Source organism: Oncorhynchus gorbuscha, linkage group LG15, assembly GCF_021184085.1.
Source record: "Oncorhynchus gorbuscha isolate QuinsamMale2020 ecotype Even-year linkage group LG15, OgorEven_v1.0, whole genome shotgun sequence".
NCBI classification, from domain to species: domain Eukaryota; kingdom Metazoa; phylum Chordata; class Actinopteri; order Salmoniformes; family Salmonidae; genus Oncorhynchus; species Oncorhynchus gorbuscha.
The window spans coordinates 83,005,369-83,025,292 of record NC_060187.1 but is presented as its reverse complement, the minus strand read 5'-3'; the positions used below and the strand labels follow the sequence as shown (position 1 = coordinate 83,025,292).

The following is a 19,924-nucleotide window of genomic DNA, read 5'->3' as shown; positions in this document are numbered from 1 at the left end:
TGTGGCAACTCAACTAGCCTCTACCTCTCCCCTGTGGCAACTCAACTAGCCTCTACCTCTCCCCTGTGGTAACTCAACTAGCCTCTACCTCCCCCTGTGGCAACTCAACTAGCCTCTACCTCTCCCCCTGTGGTAACTCAACTAGCCTCTACCTCTCCCCTGTGGCAACTCAACTAGCCTCTACCTCTCCCCCTGTGGCAACTCAACTAGCCTCTACCTCTCCCCCTGTGTCAACTCAACTAGCCTCTACCTCTCCCCCTGTGGCAACTCAACTAGCCTCTACCTCTCCCCCTGTGGTAACTCAACTAGCCTCTACCTCCCCCTGTGGTAACTCAACTAGCCTCTACCTCTCCCCCTGTGGTAACTCAACTAGCCTCTACCTCTCCCCTGTGGTAACTCAACTTGCCTCTACCTCCCCCTGTGGTAACTCAACTAGCCTCTACCTCTCCCCCTGTGGTAACTCAACTTGCCTCTACCTCCCCCCTGTGGTAACTCAACTAGCCTCTACCTCCCCCCTGTGGTAACTCAACTAGCCTCTACCTCCCCCCTGTGGTAACTCAGGTAACTTCTTCCTGCCCGATCCTGTCTCTTTCCTTGTCCTCTCAATCTCCTTGGTCGTCTCCTCGAAGTGTAGAACTTCAATTAAAACAATATATAGTCTTCACCTGTATTTAGCAGAATAAATAAGTGGATATGTTCTATTTAATAGTTATGAATCAACATTTAAGAAAACACATCACAGGAGACCAAAGTGTAAATCCAGAAACTGCATTTTAAAGCCAAACTCACCAGGAAAGATTCATGATATATGCATTTATATGCAATCTGTGATTTCAGATACAGGTGTAAACAGATGTATTTCCCCCCCAAAAGAACAAGAGTATTACAACAGAACTGTAAAAAGTAAAAAATTAAATCAATATTTGTGAAGGCTAATTGAAAATAACCCTTTGGCTTTCAAAACTCAAATGAAAAAGTACATCAAAACAACAATATAGAAACTTAAAAAAATTATTTCCATGCAACAAAGGCAACTGTGACGAACAAAGACAACGCTAGAATGTTTCACAAATTATGTAGAGGATAGATGACTCCTTTTACACACACACCTTGGGGCTTGTTTACTTGTTTTCTTGTTGCCTATCCAGGACCTATAGTCACTTAAACAGTCTGTGTCTAAGTGACAGAATGAAGCAAAGGCCTCACACACAGAGCACAAGTGCCACCATGTAAGAACTACACAACCCCCTACACTCCCAACCATAAACTCTGATCATCCACACATCCTCTCACAACACACACACAAGCACGATGAGAAAGATGAAAACAATTACCTGTCCAGGCTCAAAGAACCCTTTCTCATGACTAGAGTTGCAAAATTCAGAGAACTTTCCCCAAATTCCCCGGTTTTCCAGAAATCCTGGTTAAAATAATCCTAGAATTACACAAGCGAATAAACAGGAAGTGAATCCTCCCTCCAACCAAGATTTCTGGAAAACCACAGGATTTTGCAACCCTACTGATGAAACAGAAATATTTTGCACAGCAGGTGGCAGATCCCAGTTTACTCTTCACTTCCACATTTACAGTTTGGTTTCAGCCTCCCTCAAAAACCTGGACATGGTTCATTGGCTAGAATCAAAATGAATTGGATTCAGAGAGAAAAGTATTCCTTGGGTATTACATGTGAAATACAGTATCTGGTTCTGTCCCACCCATGTTATTAATAACATCTATACAATAAAGACTTTCATTTCAGAACCAAGAACTCAAACCGACCAATCAGATCTGATGTTATTTACAGGTGGAGTGGAAATCCCTCCAATGAGAGCTGCGACATCAAACAACCGTGACAACAACAAGTGACAACAGGAAGTAAGAATGAATGTGCAATAGAGGAGCGGATTGGCATCACTGGACCTGGGTGGTGAGAGTCAGTGTCCTTTTTGCAGGATCCAACGGTCCACTACATTTGGATTAAGTACATAAACTGACTGTACAATAAGCACAGTACATTAGGTGACAGACTGCACTGGACGGAGGGACCATGTGACAGGATCCAACGGTCCACTACATTTGGATTAAGTACATCAACTGACTGTACAATAAGCACAGTACATTAGGTGACAGACTGCACTGGAGTGAGGTGACTGCATCGAAGAAACAAGGCACGAGTAAAAGATACAAAACATATCATGAAGAGAAGGAGGGAGAGGATGATTCCTCCACGTTCTCTCCCTCTACCGTCTTCTAATTCCAAGGAAAACAACACGTCAAAGTCCAACGTCTGACCAACGTTCACGAAGCTCCCAGATTTCGTTGTGAACAGTGCTGATAACAGTTTTCCCTGCAGTGAGCTGAGAATAAACACATCACACACTAATGCTAACGCTAAATGCTAATCTCCTGATCAAGTGTTGCAGCACATTTGGAGAGGAGATAAATTCATTGCTTTGAATGCTCTGGACCGAATGCTTTCGGCATTAAACACACTTCATCCAGTATGCCCCCCAACCTCTCCACCCCCCACCCGTCCAGACAAGAGACATGGCCATAGATTGTCAAGGCAAACAGTTATTAACAACAAATCCATTGAAAAGCAAGAAAATATTGGCATTAATACGAACTACGATTCCAACACAGCACCGATTAAATTGTAACAGCAGCATTTGGGTTGACTGTGACATCGTCGTAGAATTGGTTTTGAACTCTTTCAGATGACATCGTGTCTAGGTCTGATGACATCTCTAGATATGGAACCTCCCTCCTGCCTCTTCCCAGTCTTCTCTCCATCCCTCTCTATGTAAAGACACTATACTCCCAATGAAAGTACACATGACAGATACAGACTAGCACACTGTATGTTGGTGTAGGAGTCATCTCCATGGTTTCTGCTGCCCCAGTCCAACCAAGTCCACTTTCTTTGTCATGATCAGAGCAGAAAGGTAAGACCAGTCCCATGCAGACAGACAGGTAAGACCAGTCCCATGCAGACAGACAGGGAGACCAGTCCCATGCAGACAGACAAGCGGATGTCAGATGGGCATGAATCACATCCTTTTATCAAACTCCACCTTCGGAGGCCAGAAAGAAACCTTGTCTATATTTGGACAGCCGGAGACAATGGTTGTTGGCATAGCAACCCCCTTTTTGCATACAGAGACGTCCTCCGTGACATCACCAGGTATCACTCAGGGGGTCAATGGTCAAAGATGAAAGGTATTTTAATGGGAGTGACTTGAGGGTGAGTGAGGGCCCTGATTGGTGTGGACACAAAAATGTCTATGCATATTAACAGGAGGCCTGATCTCAGTCATGATTGGTTATTTAGGTGTTCCACTGATATTTGATTGGCTGTTCCTGTGTTCCACTGATATTTGATTGGAGGGTCCATGTCTGAGCTCTCTGATGAGTCCAATCATCAGACAAGTCTTTGGAGTGCTTCTGTGACGGTGAGAGAAACTGTTTCCTCTGCCATGTCTGGATCAAGACCTCTCCTCCCATTCCTTTCACTCCTCCCCTCCAGGGTGCATAGTCCTAATTTACTATGATAGAATCATTTCTGACTGATTCTATGGCATGATTTAATTAATAATGCTCCGTTTTTTTACTAAATTGTATTAATTTCTGTCCCAATGAGAAGGAAAATAAAGTGTTCCTAGGTGTTACTCCCACATTCTTTGGAGGGAGTGGACCTCGATGACGGAAGGATGAACAGAAGGAGGGATCACGGAGGTAACAGTGAGTCGTCCAGGAGGAGAGAAGGGTGTGAGGAAAAGCAGAGAGCAAATGATTTTGGCAGAAAGAGTTAGAGGTGTTTTTTTTGGCTTTCCTTAATGTTGTCAGCACTGCTTATGTGTGTAGTGTTTCTGAGAGTGTGTGTGTGTTGCAATGCTGTATGTGTGTGTGTTCAGGCCCTGTGCTCCACTGGTTGTTGCAGACACACCTCACTGCCTGCTGATACGATGGGCAGTCTGTTGTCCATGTGGTAACTGATCAGGTGGCTCACACTCTCAAAGTGGTGGTCTTTGGTACGTACCTGAGTAGGACAACACACACACACACACACACACACACACACACACACACACACACACACACACACACACACACACACACACACACACACACACACACACACACACACACACACACACACACACACACACACACACACACACACAGAGATAGAGAGAGTCAACAAAACATACCACGTCACAGCTGATAAGTAGGAAGGCTTCGGGTGGCTCGCTCTAACTCAGACACCTCTCCCTTCCAACTCACCACTCCCTCTGGGTCGACCAGTAGTAGGTGTTTGGGCTGACCCCCCTGTTGCCCAGTCAGGACGTACTGTCCAGGGGTGGTGCCTGACTCTCGGACCAGGAAGTCTCCGTCACGGGTCAGCAGTCTCTCAGCCTGCCTGCGACTCAGGCTGCCGTGGAACCAGGCCTCGCACTGCAGCTGTTCCACCAGAGGGGGCGCCGCTGAGACCCCCAGACCTGATACACCCAGGGAATCATCAAACGGCTCTGATGGGAGAAGGAGAGAGGGCAGAGCGAGAGAGACGTTGTGAGACCATACGACCAGACCAGATTCATTCTTGATACAGTCAGGATAACAATATTCTAATTTCCCCTATGTCCAAACCCAAATGAAAAAACAAATGACTTCTACTGTAGCCTAATATAGCTGATAACCATTCTAATTAGTCTTATCTGTGACTGCTATAGACTGCAGGGCCAGTTGATGTATTGTACACAGACTCTAGCTGATAGGGCCAACTGGGACTCACTCATGTCGAACACATCTCTGTGAGCATTGCCATTGGCTGCAGCTGTTGTGGGGCGGGGTTTATCCACATTGACGTATGAAGGGTCATCACACAGGTCCCGCCCTCCCTCCTTTGCTCCCACTGAAACAACCAATCAGAGGAGTTTAATCACATAACTGTCTGTCAGTATCACCTGGGAAATGTTCAGGGATGGGAAACATTTAGAGCAGAACAGATAAATAGAATATATGTTCTGCGATGTCACAGATAGAAGAACCCAGATAATTCACAGCATGTATAAATCGGAGGCATCCGTTTAGAAATTCTTCTCACCAGCAGATATGGTGATGAGAGGAAGTCCAGTGGCAGGAAGTGGGAGGAGATGGAGTTAGATGAAACCTACTACAACTACTAAGGACATGGTGATGAGAGAAGGTCTAGTGGGAGGAGAATAAGTTAGATGAAACCTACTACAACTACTAAGGACATGGTGATGAGAGAAGGTCTAGTGGGAGGAGATTGAGTTAGATGAAACCTACTACAACTACTAAGGACATGGTGATGAGAGAAGGTCTAGTGGGAGGAGATGGAGTTAGATGAAACCTACTACAACTACTAAGGACATGGTGATGAGAGAAGGTCTAGTGGGAGGAGATGGAGTTAGATGAAACCTACTACAACTACTAAGGACATGGTGATGAGAGAAGGTCTAGTGGGAGGAGATGGAGTTAGATGAAACCTACTACAACTACTAAGGACAGGGTGATGAGAGAAGGTCTAGTGGGAGGAGATGGAGTTAGATGAAACCTACTACAACTACTAAGGACATGGTGATGAGAGAAGGTCTAGTGCAGGGGTGTCAAAGTCAAATGGACGGAGGGCCAAATAAAAAATTTAGCTACAAGCCGAGGGCCGGACTGTTCGAATGTTCATTGAAACATTTTTAAATGACGCATATAGTCTAGTGAACCTAATTGAACCTACTGAAAACCTAACAAATATATTCCAATATGATCAGATAAATAAAGCAATATTTTCTTATGGCTCTGTCAGTAATCTTTAATTTTCAACAGACACAAAAGACAAATTTCCTTTATATAAAAATCCCCATAACATGAACATTAAATGAAAGAAACCGGTATTCAAGGCACCATCAGTAGCCTATATTTTCTATTTTAGCAAAAGTGGGCTAAATTTACTTCAAAGAAAAAAACAATAATAGCAATTTTCTATCATCCACTCAACTTGGTTTTAAATGCCTTCACTGTACTGTACATATCAGAGATGACACGATCCCGACCCTGCAGCTGCAAGTTCATTGCATTCAGATGACTCGTAATGTCACACAGAAAAGCCATTTCACACAGAAACATTTCGTCTCGGAGTTGTGTTGTGTCTTTCCCTTTGCTGTCCAAGAACAGACAAATCTCCTCACGAAGCTCGAAACATCTTTGAAGCACCTTTCCCTGGCTTAGCCATCGCACCTCTGTGTGATAAGGCAAATCACCATGCTCCGTTTCTAACTCCGTCAGAAATGCCTTGAACTGGCGGTGATTCAAACCTTTGGCTCTGATAAAGTTAACTGTGCGCGTGATGATGCTCATTACATGCTCCATTTTCAAGGCTTTACCGCACAACGCTTCCTGGTGTATGATACAATGATAAGCTGTCAGCCCACCAGTCCGCTCCTCTGTCCACACATCGCAGGTGCTCCGTCGGTTGTCAAACCCACAAGTTTTTCCCAAGGCAGCTCCATCTCATTTACACATCTTGACACCTCTTCATACAAATCATGCCCCGTAGTTGTGCCATGCATAGGACGTAAAGCCAAAAACTCCTCTGTCACGCTTAGGCTGGAGTCCACTCCGCGGATGAAAATTGACAACTGGGCAATGTCAGAAATGTCGGTGCTCTCATCCACAGCCAAGGAATATGCAATGAAATCTTTTCCCTTTTTCACAAGCTGCTCTTTTAGATTGATGGACAACTGGTCTACTCTCTCGGCAATGGTGTTTCTGCTCAGACTCACATTTAAAAAGAGTTGCCTTTTTTCTGGGCAAACTTCGTCACAAACTTTAATCATGCAGTTTTTGATGAAATCCCCCTCCGTAAATGGCCGGGCTGATTTAGCGATCTCTTCTGCCAAAATAAAACTGGCCTTGACAGCAGCCTGGCCTTGTGATTTGGCTTTTTTGAACAGAGCCTGTCGAGATTTGAGGCCTCGTTTTAATTCCTCTGCCTTTTGTAGCCTTTGTTCCATGTCCATATTCTTGTTTTTGTCCGCGTGTTTCGTTTCATAATGTCGTCTCAGATTATACTCTTTCAGTACCGCCACACTTTCTCCACACAGAAGACACACAGGTTTTCCAGCTACCTCCGTGAACAAATACTCCGACTCCCACCTTGTTTGAAACCCCCGGTTCTCAGTGTCCACCTTCCGTTTTGCCATTTTTGATGGGTATCTGAAAGTTAATTTTACTGTGATGCTGACAACTGCTGTGCCAATAAATATTGAAATGAAGCAGCCTACTGCTCGGTGCGTCACCGTTGCATTGTGGGAAATGTAGTATTGGTGCGTGTAAAAGATCTGCGGGCTGCCGGCTTGCTGCGGTCTGCGGGCCGGTTCTAATAACAAATCAAGATCATCCCAGGGGCCGTAAAAAACCTTCTCGCGGGCCGGATGTGGCCCGCGGGCCTTGACTCTGACATATGTGGTCTAGTGGGAGGAGATGGAGTTAGATGAAACCTACTACAACTACTAAGGACATGGTGACCTCTAGTGGACAACCAGAGACTTACACAACCAGAGACTTTCTGTTTAACTATTTGTCACAGACGGATCGGGCGATTTCAGCAGAGCGAGTCGACAAAGACATAAAAGCGTAAATATGTACATTGCATTTCTAAATCTGAATGAGCGGGTGTTAAATATCCATATTTACGATGAGCGTATTATTCAACTGCATGTACGATAGTTGAATTCCTTTGTCTCTCCTTCTCCCGCTCTTTCTTTCCCCAGCCATTTCACTGTGTAACCAGCCGTCATATCGCGTTAGTCCACGAGGGACGTTTCATTGCATTATGTTAGTAATCAAGGTATAATCTATCCTGTGTGTGTTAATGTCATTCTGTGTGATTATTTAGTTAGTCAGTAAATAAATAAGTAAGCCAGTTTGTGTATCGCTGAATTATCATGCAGACTTGGGTTGGTGCAAGTCAACGATGTTCAGAATGAGACTGATATGAGGTAATAATAATTCATGGATGACTAATATGATAAAGGTATATTCAGATATCCTTCAGTCAATTCGGGGAAATGGTAACTCATTAAACAAACTTTTTCTGTGGTGCCCAAGATTGCTAATGAGTTAATTGTTACATCATTAATTTAATCACATGCTCATTTAAACGTAGTAAATTGATTTAATTAAATAATTGTCATAGCATTAATAGTATTCATGTCACAACACCCCTATGGGAACACAGAGACCAGTTGACATACACACTGTCCGAGAGCAACACACGCTGTCCGGGAGCAACACACGCTGTCCGAGAGCAACACACGCTGTCCGGGAGCAACACACGCTGTCCGGGAGCAACACACGCTGTCCGGGAGCAACACACGCTGTCCGGGAGCAACACACGCTGTCCGGGAGCAACACACGCTGTCCGGGAGCAACACACGCTGTCCGGGAGCAACACACGCTGTCCGGGAGCAACACACGCTGTCCGAGAGCAACACACGCTGTCCGAGAGCAACACACGCTGTCCGAGAGCAACACACGCTGTCCGAGAGCAACACACGCTGTCCGAGAGCAACACACGCTGTCCGAGAGCAACACACGCTGTCCGAGAGCAACACACGCTGTCCGAGAGCAACACACGCTGTCCGAGAGCAACACACGCTGTCCGAGAGCAACACACGCTGTCCTAGAGCAACACACACTGTCCTAGAGCAGCACACACTGTCCTAGAGCAACACACACTGTCCTAGAGCAACACACACTGTCCTAGAGCAGCACACACTGTCCTAGAGCAACACACACTGTCCTAGAGCAACACACACTGTCCTAGAGCAACACACACTGTCCTAGAGCAACACACACTGTCCGAGAGCAACACACACTGTCCGAGAGCAACACACACTGTCCGAGAGCAACACACACTGTCCTAGAGCAACACACACAGGGTCAATCTGACTCATTTCCTCTCACTGTGTCCGTGTCATTCTCTCACTGCAAGTCATTGTATTGTGTCACCTCATATCCTTTAGCTGTGTGTGTGTGTGTGTGAGAGAGAGAGAGATTGCTCACTTGGTAGAGGGGGTAGCGGCTGCTTGTGAATATCATTCTGACCCGGCTGTCCATAGGGCTGAAAACACACACACACACACACACACACACACACACACACACACACACACACACACACACACACACACACACACACACACACACACACACACACACACACACACACACACACACACACACACACACACACACACACGAAGCAATTAAGATACAGATGGAAAAACATACATTACACTGACCAACTGATGACACACACACACACTGTGAGGGGAATAAGGAGAGCGCCAGAGAGAGTGGAAGACTAAGGCCTGCTGTGATGTGAGAGTGAGACTGGGTCAGATGATTAGCCTACATACTGAACTGCCCTCTCTCTCCTTGACTAACAATTACTTGATGTGTGTATATGTATATATCTCACCAGCGTAGCCCCAGGGCGGGCCCTCATGTCCACCAGTCCCCCAGGAGGAGGTTGTTTCCCGGGGAAGTTATTATAGTACGGAACATCTGCAGGGGGCGGTGCTCCCTCATCTTCCTCTTCCTCCCACGCTGAGCCATCAAACGGAGCCATCCTGAGAAAGGGGAGAGGAGTCAGAACTCAGGAGTGACACACACACACACACACACACACACACACACACACACACACACACACACACACACACACACACACACACACACACACACACACACACACACACACACACACACACACACACACACACTGTCATGGGGGGTGACCAGTTTGGGGGGGTTCTTCAGGTACTGTTTGAAGCGTAGTTCGAAGGCCTGCCCTATGGTACTGATGACTTCCTGGGCCAAGCCCTCCGAACACTCCAGGATATGACACGCTGGACAGAAAGGAAGCAGAGAGGAGGGTAAACAACAGAGGTAAGGAAACAGAATATTGGCACTGCCTCGCTGTCCAAAGAAAGTTACTGAACAGGGATTAGATGTGCTGCTGGATAAATATATTGAGTTTGTGTTTATTTTTACAGGGACAGTGCACATTAATCAATGTTTCTGTAAAAGTGCCGGTTTTAGCCAGCCGGCTAATTTTCAACTGCAGTCCCTGGGCAGGTTATTAAAAATAATTACAATATAGACAATCAATGAGCAGTGAGCACACACAGAATGATATAGGACAAGCAACACGTAGCATGCAGACAAAGCAATAGCACAAAAAGCAACCAAACAAAATACATTAAAGCAAAAAAAGTGGAGGGATGCCATTGATGTAAGGTACTGAACAAGGACTGGATGTTCTGCTGGATAAATCTATTGGAGGGATGACATTGATGTAAGGTACTGAACAAGGACTGGATGTGCTGCTGGATAAATCTATTGGAGGAATGACATTGATGTAAGGTACTGAACAAGGACTGGATGTTCTGCTGGATAAATCTACTGGAGGGATGCCATTGATGTAAGGTACTGAACAAGGACTGGATGTTCTGCTGGATAAATCTACTGGAGGAATGACATTGATGTAAGGTACTGAACAAGGACTGGATGTGCTGCTGGATAAATCTACTGGAGGGATGACATTGATGTAAGGTACTGAACAAGGACTGGATGTGCTGCTGGATAAATCTACTGGAGGGATGCCATTGATGTAAGGTACTGAACAAGGACTGGATGTTCTGCTGGATAAATCTACTGGAGGGATGACATTGATGTAAGGTACTGAACAAGGACTGGATGTGCTGCTGGATAAATCTACTGGAGGGATGACATTGATGTAAGGTACTGAACAAGGACTGGATGTGCTGCTGGATAAATCTACTGGAGGGATGCCATTGATGTAAGGTACTGAACAAGGACTGGATGTTCTGCTGGATAAATCTACTGGAGGGATGACATTGATGTAAGGTACTGAACAAGGACTGGATGTTCTGCTGGATAAATCTACTGGAGGGATGACATTGATGTAAGGTACTGAACAAGGACTGGATGTGCTGCTGGATAAATCTACTGGAGGGATGACATTGATGTAAGGTACTGAACAAGGACTGGATGTGCTGCTGGATAAATCTACTGGAGGGATGACATTGATGTAAGGTACTGAACAAGGACTGGATGTTCTGCTGGATAAATCTACTGGAGGAATGACATTGATGTAAGGTACTGAACAAGGACTGGATGTGCTGCTGGATAAATCTACTGGAGGGATGACATTGATGTAAGGTACTGAACAAGAACTGGGTGGGCTGCTGGATAAATCTACTGGAGGAATGACATTGATGTAAGGTACTGAACAAGGACTGGATGTGCTGCTGGATAAATCTACTGGAGGGATGACATTGATGTAAGGTACTGAACAAGGACTGGGTGGGCTGCTAGATAAATCTACTGGAGGGATGACATTGATGTAAGGTACTGAACAAGGACTGGATGTGCTGCTGGATAAATCTACTGGAGGGATGACATTGATGTAAGGTACTGAACAAGGACCGGATGTGCTGCTGGATAAATCTATTGGAGGAATGACATTGATGTAAGGTACTGAACAAGGACCGGATGGGCGGCTGGATAAATCTATTGGAGGAATGACATTGATGTAAGGTACTGAACAAGGACTGGATGTGCTGCTGGATAAATCTATTGGAGGAATGACATTGATGTAAGGTACTGAACAAGGACTGGATGTGCTGCTGGATAAATCTACTGGAGGGTGACGATGTAAGGTATTGAACAAGGACTGGGTGTGCTGCTGGATACATCTACTGGAGGGATGACATTGAGTCTCACCTCGCTGGTTGACTGGGTCTTTGGCCACGTATGCTACATACTCTGCTGTGTCCTGAGGGAGAGAAAAGAGAAGAGGGGGATGGGGAGGAGGAAGAGAGGGTGGGAGGGGTAAATGAGAGGGAAACATGGAGAGGATGGTGAGGAGAAAAGGGGAGTCAGAAGAGAGAAGGAAGCAAAGACATTTAGTCGGAAGAGCTATTAACACACAATGACCTAGAGAGGAGGAAGAGCTATTAACACACAATGATCGAGAGAGGAGGAAGAGCTATTAACACACAATGACCTAGAGAGGAGGAAGAGCTATTAACACACAATGATCGAGAGAGGAGGAAGAGCTATTAACACACAATGATCGAGAGAGGAGGAAGAGCTATTAACACACAATGATCGAGAGAGGAGGAAGAGCTATTAACACACAATGACCTAGAGAGGAGGAAGAGAGCTATTAACACACAATGATCGAGAGAGGAGGAAGAGCTATTAACACACAATCGAGATCGAGAGAGGAGGAAGAGCTATTAACACACAATGATCGAGAGAGGAGGAAGAGCTATTAACACACAATGATCGAGAGAGGAGGAAGAGCTATTAACACACAGTGAAGAGCTATTAACACACAATGATCGACAATGATCGGAGGAAAGAGCTATTAACACACAATGATCGAGAGAGGAGGAAGAGCTATTAACACACAATGATCGAGAGAGGAGGAAGAGCTATTAACACACAATGATCGAGAGAGGAGGAAGAGCTATTAACATATTAACACACAATGATCGAGAGAGGAGGAAGAGCTATTGACAGACAGACAGAGACAGAGACAGAGACAGAGACAGACAGACAGAGGCCTAGAGGAGTTGATGGACAGAGTGAAGCAGAGAGAGAGAGAGAGAGAGAGAGAGAGAGAGAGAGGCATAGAGGAGTAGATGGACAGAGTGAAGCAGAGAGAGAGGCATAGAGGAGTAGATGGGTGGTCAGAGTGAAGCAGAGAGAGAGAGGCATAGAGGAGTAGATGGACAGAGTGAAGCAGAGAGAGAGAGGCATAGAGGAGTAGATGGGTGGTCAGAGTGAAGCAGGGAGAGAGAGGCATAGAGGAGTAGATGGGTGGTCAGAGTGAAGCAGGGAGAGAGAGAGGGAGAGAGAGAGAGGGGCATAGAGGAGTAGATGGACAGAGTGAAGCAGAGAGAGAGAGGCATAGAGGAGTAGATGGGTGGTCAGAGTGAAGCAGGGAGAGAGAGAGAGAGAGAGAGAGAGAGAGAGAGAGAGAGAGAGGCATAGAGGAGTAGATGGACAGAGTGAAGCAGAGAGAGAGAGGCATAGAGGAGTAGATGGGTGGTCAGAGTGAAGCAGAGAGAGAGGCATAGAGGAGTAGATGGGTGGTCAGAGTGAAGCAGGGAGAGAGAGAGAGAGAGAGAGGCATAGAGGAGTAGATGGACAGAGTGAAGCAGAGAGAGAGAGGCATAGAGGAGTAGATTGGTGGTCAGAGTGAAGCAGGGAGAGAGAGAGAGAGAGAGGCATAGAGGAGTCGATGGGTGGTCAGAGTGAAGCAGGGAGAGAGAGAGAGAGAGAGAGGCATAGAGGAGTAGATGGGTGGTCAGAGTGAAGCAGGGAGAGAGAGAGAGAGAGGCATAGAGGAGTAGATGGGTGGTCAGAGTGAAGCAGGGAGAGAGAGGCATAGAGGAGTAGATGGGTGGTCAGAGTGAAGCAGGGAGAGAGAGAGAGAGAGAGAGAGGCATAGAGGAGTAGATGGGTGGTCAGAGTGAAGCAGGGAGAGAGAGAGAGAGAGAGAGAGAGAGAGAGAGAGAGAGAGAGAGAGAGAGGCATAGAGGAGTAGATGGGTGGTCAGAGTGAAGCAGGGAGAGAGAGAGAGAGAGAGAGAGAGAGAGAGAGAGAGAGAGAGAGGCATAGAGGAGTAGATGGGTGGTCAGAGTGAAGCAGGAGAGAGAGAGAGAGAGAGAGAGAGAGCATAGAGAAGTAGATGGATGGGCAGAGGCAGAGCAATGAATAGAGTGGGTATAGAGGATGGATAGTGAGGTGAGCGAGGGAGAGGGCTGTATGACTCACTGGGTCTCCTCCAGAAGCGAAAGAGATGGACTGCATGTGATGATTTGCAATTATCTGTGAAAAGAGAGAGAAAGAGAGAAGAGAAAGAAAGAAAAAGAGAGATATTTTAGCATGATAAAGAGTTGAGTTGTAGAGGTGGAGAGAGAGAGAGAGAGAGATCATGTTTCTCCATTCAGCAGTATGGGTTGGTTCCATTGACAGTTAGATATAGTGTATACTAAATACCTAACTGACTGGATGATGTAATTAACACCATGTAACAGTCTGTAATAACAAACGCAGATCGCTCAATAACAACAAACACTCATTCAGGATCCATGCCCGAGTGTGCTTGTGTGTGTGTGTCACCTGTTTGCAGTCGGAGGCCAGCAGGTTGAGGCTGCTGGTAGAGACCGTCAGGCTGATGGTCATCCCAGCAAACTGCAGGTTACATTTCCCCAGAATGGACGTCATACAGCGAGATGACGGCTGGAGGGGGAGGGGAGGGACATTCATGTTAAACAGAAGGCCAACAGGGGAAGGAAGATTTCACCAATAAGGAAGATGAAACAGAAGATATTCTAAAGGATAACAGAGCATAGTACACATACTGTACAATATACAGCATAGTACACATACTGTACAATGTACAGCATAGTACACATACTGTACAATATACAGCATAGTACACATACTGTACAATATACAGCATAGTACACATACTGTACAATATACAGCATAGTACACATACTGTACAATATACAGCATAGTACACATACTGTACAATATACAGCATAGTACACATACTGTACAATATACAGCATAGTACACATACTGTACAATATACAGAGAAGAATGTGTGTGTGTGAAGGCAATAGAGGGAGAAGCATGTCTGAGCCGTGTGTGTGTGTATGTGTGTATGTAGAAGAACAGCTGCAGGCTGCCAGTGATCCTGTCTGACTCTGCTCTGTTCTGTTCAATGGTTCATATGGTTAACTGAAGCTTGTCAAGTCCCCCACAGTCTCCCACAGTCTCTCACAATCTCCCAGGGCCAGACATGCTTTAGCCAAACCAGTCTGTTGGGTATATAGCTGTTTTATGTAGTGTTTGGGTGGATGCTTTAAGTTTTACTGGAATGCCCCCAGAAAGACAGACTGGGCCCGGCCCAGTTGGAGTTGGCTTAGTCTCGGAACACACAACTTAGTCACAAGTCTCCCTCATACAAGGGGCAGTGTGTACATGTGTGAGAGAGACAGTGAGAGAGAAAGAGAGAGACAGAGGTAATTACCTGGAAGTACCACTGACCACAGAGTGGTCAATCCAGCTAAATCCAGATCCAACAACGCCCTGACCACGGCCCTCCACTTAACACAAAGAAATAATACTCTGTGTGTGTGTATATTGGTGTACCTTTCTCTTGCGTTGGGCTCCTTTGGCTCCAGGCACTGCCTCACACACCACTGAGATGGCCTCTCTGAAACAACAACATGTGTGAGAATCTCTCTGTAACACACTTGTGCGGATTTCACACTGTGCAGCAGATTAGATTAAATCCGGCAACATGTAACACAGACTTGATCATCCTGACAACCACACTCATCCTCACCATGGATACAAACATCACTATAGAAACCAGAAGGAAACCAGCAGGATTCCAGAACATGCTAATTTAAACGTTGTGAGGGCAGTAGGCACACACACAATACTGTTAAACCTATACAGTCCTTTCAGATTGGCCAACACGGAATGGGTAGCGGCTAGGGACCAAAATAGAACAGGGCAAAAAAGAGAACTGGGGGATATGAACTGGAGATAAATAATGCATTTTTAAGTGAAAAGGAGGTAGCTAGTAAGAGTACATTTTGTGATTTGCAATGTTTTGAACCAGAGCCCTATACAACACTTAGCTCTAACTACATGGCTCTGTTTTGAACCAGAGCCCTATACAACACTTAGCTCTAACTACATGGCTCTGTTTTGAACCAGAGCCCTATACAACACTTAGCTCTAACTACATGGCTCTGTTATTGAACCAGAGTCCTATACAACACTTAGCTCTAACTACATGGCTCTGTTTTGAACCAGAGCCCTATACAACACTTAGCTCTAACTACATGGCTCTGTTTTGAACCAGAGCCCTATACAACACTTAGCTCTAACTACATGGCTCTGTTTTGAACCAGAGTCCTATACAACACTTAGCTCGAACTACATGGCTCTGTTTTGAACCAGAATCCTATACAACACTTAGCTCTAACTACATGGCTCTGTTTTGAACCAGAGTCCTATACAACACTTAGCTCTAACTACATGGCTCTGTTTTGAACCAGAGCCCTATACAACACTTAGCTCTAACTACATGGCTCTGTTTTGAACCAGAGCCCTATACAACACTTAGCTCTAACTACATGGCTCTGTTTTGAACCAGAGTCCTATACAACACTTAGCTCTAACTACATGGCTCTGTTTTGAACCAGAGTCCTATACAACACTTAGCTCAAACTACATGGCTCTGTTTTGAACCAGAGCCCTATACAACACTTAGCTCTAACTACATGGCTCTGTTTTGAACCAGAGCCCTATACAACACTTAGCTCTAACTACATGGCTCTGTTTTGAACCAGAGCCCTATACAACACTTAGCTCTAACTACATGGCTCTGCTTTGTACTACCTAACCACAGTACATCTGCGTGCAGTAACTTGATCATTATCCTTAAACAACAGCTTAAATGGTTAGTTCACCCAAATGACAAAATAACACATTGGTTTCCTTACCCTGTAAGCAGTCTAAGGACAAGGTATGACAGAAATCCATGCCTTGGTTTAGTTTCCTGGCACTGTTTCCAAATACTAACGTTTTAGCAATTGTTGCACAAATCCCATTCAAGTCATGGTACTGATATTAGCATTTTCCGCGCATCATGTTCAAATCATCTATAAGTGACTTTGTTGAGCTTCACAATACATTTGAGATACTTCCGGGGGATTTTGATTGTCATAATGTTTCCATAGACTGCTTACAGGGTAACAAAACCAATATGACATTTTGTAATTGGTTGAACTATCCCTTGAACAATTGGAGGTTCTCACCTGGTGACCTGAGTTCTGGTGTTGAAGTCCAGCGCCCTCATAGACTGTAGCACCTCCACACAGCCCATATACTACACAGGAAATAAAGAGGAGACGCATATGAACAGGGATACCACTTCCAACAGCACTCCTCTCCACACAGCCCATACACTACACAGGAAACAGGAAAGGAACTCATATGAACTAGGATTCCATTTCCTCCAGAACACCCATATTGACCGGAGGGGCAGATAGAAACCGAGACAGACGGAAAGATGGACAGACAAGAGAATATATCATTTTGAGAGAGCAACAGAAAAATTGACAGATATGGAAAGTTAAAGAAATATGCAAGTACTAGCCTATAGGCCTACATCCTACAAACTGAAAAACAGAGAACAACCAACTCTTACCCGTACTGAGTAGGCGACCCCAGTGGTGCTGACCACATGGTCTGAGTGTAGCCATCCTCTGGTGGGCTTGTTGACGAAGGAGCCGTGGCGTGTCCACTCATCTCCCCCCAGCTGCCCCCCCTCCACCCGCGCCCTCCTGGACGCCCCACCCAGCCGGTTCATATCCTGCAGAGGGGGGCGATGGGGGGGAGAGGGGGCTGTTAAACAGGGAGGGGGGTGAGGAGTGGGAGAGCTGGAACTGTTACCCCCTGAAGACCCCATGGGGGCTTGAGCCCGCTGAGGCCTGCTGGAGACCTTGAGACCTGGGAGTAGAGTAGCAGAGACACACAGGCGAAGGGCTCCCATCCTGGGGAAGAAGGAACAGAGCGTGGTGGGGCTGTTCTCAGCCCGGCGGGGGGAGGAAGGGGGGAGGATGGGGGTGAGAGAGGAGGAGGAGAGGGAGGAGGGTAGCCCAGGAGGGGTGAGGGGGGTTGCGGGGGTGGAAGGGGGGAGGGACAAAGGGTTGGAGTTGGTATCGTCATTCGAACTGAGAGATTCACTCCGGAAGTGAGTGTACTTAGTTTTAGGGACCAGCTCCATCATGGATCTGAGATGTTCGATGTTATTTCAGTATTTCTCTAACAAGTCCACACACTCTGGTGTGATTCAGTCTAAACAACAACGGTGGTTCATTCTCTCTTTCTCTGTATTATCAGTCTCTCGCTCAAAAACTCGCTCGTCTTTCTTTCCCTCTCAGTGACCGTTGTCCATCCGTCCGCCCCGTTTTATATCCTCCCGTCATTGTCAGGCAGTGCAGCAGACACTGCGCAAGAAACACCATCTACAAGACAGAGGAGAGCAGCAAGAGGAGCGATTGAAGATCAGAGGGGATCACTCTCTAAGAGTCTAACCCAGCACACTGATGGAGTGATACTCAGTTGTTTGGTGTCTACACTATCAGTCTTACAATATGTTATCACTTTCAATCCACAGAAATGAATGCCACTTTCCAATAGACAGAATCAAAAAGGATTTTCTGAAAAATGCTGTTTGAGCACATCAGCATGTCAACTAATGTAGCATGGCACTTAAGTCCAGTTGTTCATCTTTGAGCACCATGGAGATTCCACATACAACCTCAGAATGTGATTGTCTATTGACACAGACACTCAGGTGGTATGAGTTACTGCATCAAGGGGCCTACCCTCATGTGTCTGTGTGTGTTAGCATGTGTTGGAGTAGAAACCTACTCTACTGCCTGTAAATGGCACAGTGTGTGAGTCTGTGGTGTGTGGTGTGTGTGTGCGCGTGTTTCAGCGTGTCTGTTGGGGCAGTAGCTCACTAGCCTCTCTTGCCTGACACGGGCCCATAAAAACCCTATCAGCTGCCAACGAGTAGATCAGAAGGGACACACATATAGGGCCGACACACACAGTGCTGATACGCACACACACTGCCAAGACACAGCAGTGAAGGGTCGATACAACAGAGTACAATTATCTGCAGAGCTTAATATAGCAAAGTTCTGTTAAGACCTGCTGATCTATGGCCAAACACCAATTCTGGCAGGGAAAATCTCTCTATCCCTCCTGCTTTTTATTCCTCTCTCTCTTTATCCCTTTCTCTCCTGTGAGCAGCTTTGTTTCAGGTTCCAAGGCTGCTGGAGAATACTCCTAAGTAATTTAACTCTTCCTCCTCTGTACTCTTTCCCTCTCTCTTTTTCCTCACCCCCTCTCTCTCTTTTCCTCACCCCTCTCTCTCTTTTCCTCACTGCCTCGCTTTTCCTCACTCCTCTCTTTTCCTCACTCCTTCTCCCTCTTCCTCCAGATGGTCTCGTGTCCTCTCTGGATGGCCTTGGCCTTCTCCCTCTCTTTCTCCCCCTCTTCCTCTCTCTTTCTCCAGATCACCTCCTGTACAGTCTCTCTCCCTCTCTCTGCGCTTCTCTCTCCCCTCAGCTTGTCCTCTCCTATCCTCTCCTGGAATCCCTCTCTCCTCCTCCACACTGTTTTCTGTGCCTCCCTCAGTAGCCGCTGCACTTCCGCCTTCTCTCGCTCCACCACTTCCTGTCTTCTCTTCCAAATGATCTCTCGCTCCCCCTCCCCCCCCTCCTCATCTCCTTTCCCGTTCTCCAGACTGTCCTCTTAAACAGTCCCTCTACTTCAAAGATTGTCTGTCTCTCTCCCCACTCACTCTGTAACTACAGCCAGAGTCTATACAATGCACATAACCTAGTAACAGACACCACTAGATAAGAAAAAGACCAGATGCTGGGCTTGTCCCTGACTGAAGTTTCTGATATGGCTAAAACCGTAGGTAGAGCTGTTCTAGAACATTGCTGCCCTGGTTAGAGTGGATACGTTCTGGAGCACCATAGCATCAGAAGTGCTAGAGTTGGAGAAGTTGCCTCTTTCTGGTTACAGAAACAGTGACACACACAGTGGTGATGTAACAAGAGAGAATGTAGGTCATTGGCTGATGACACCACCGGTGCGATTGTTTTGATGATAATGAGACCTGAATGGTACTGGAGGCTTGTTAGAGAACTCCCTCACCCAATCATTACACTTAATTAAACTTCTCTCTCTC

The 19,924-nt window shown here is 46.0% G+C and overlaps 1 protein-coding gene across 1 annotated transcript; it reads right to left on the bottom strand.

Annotated features, from left to right (window-relative positions):
* Positions 1–666: 666 nt before the first annotated feature.
* LOC123998235 (SHC-transforming protein 1-like) lies at positions 667–19,091 on the bottom strand. Its single transcript, XM_046303271.1, has 12 exons — positions 17,360–19,091; positions 16,968–17,038; positions 15,286–15,349; positions 14,245–14,364; positions 13,897–13,950; positions 11,833–11,884; positions 9,803–9,932; positions 9,503–9,653; positions 9,085–9,142; positions 4,793–4,912; positions 4,285–4,529; positions 667–4,039 (listed from the first exon to the last, which is right to left on the bottom strand). The coding sequence occupies exons 1-12, from the start codon at positions 17,939–17,941 to the stop codon at positions 3,911–3,913; spliced, it is 1,776 nt and encodes a 591-aa protein (XP_046159227.1). The 5' UTR covers positions 17,942–19,091; the 3' UTR covers positions 667–3,910.
* Between the last annotated feature and the right edge of the window lie 833 nt (positions 19,092–19,924).

What these genes read in the sequence shown, in the direction of transcription:
- LOC123998235 (XM_046303271.1), bottom strand. Translation starts at nt 17,941, where the DNA reads ATGATGGAGCTGGTCCCTAAAACTAAGTACACTCACTTCCGGAGTGAA. An exon ending in GAGCCCAACGCAAGAGAAAG is followed by an intron (nt 14,365 to 15,285) that starts GTACACCAATAT and finishes CTCCCCCTCCAG; the next exon opens with CCGTCATCTCGCTGTATGAC. An exon ending in CCCGCCCTGGGGCTACGCTG is followed by an intron (nt 9,143 to 9,502) that starts GTGAGATATATA and finishes GTGTGTTTTCAG; the next exon opens with CCCTATGGACAGCCGGGTCA.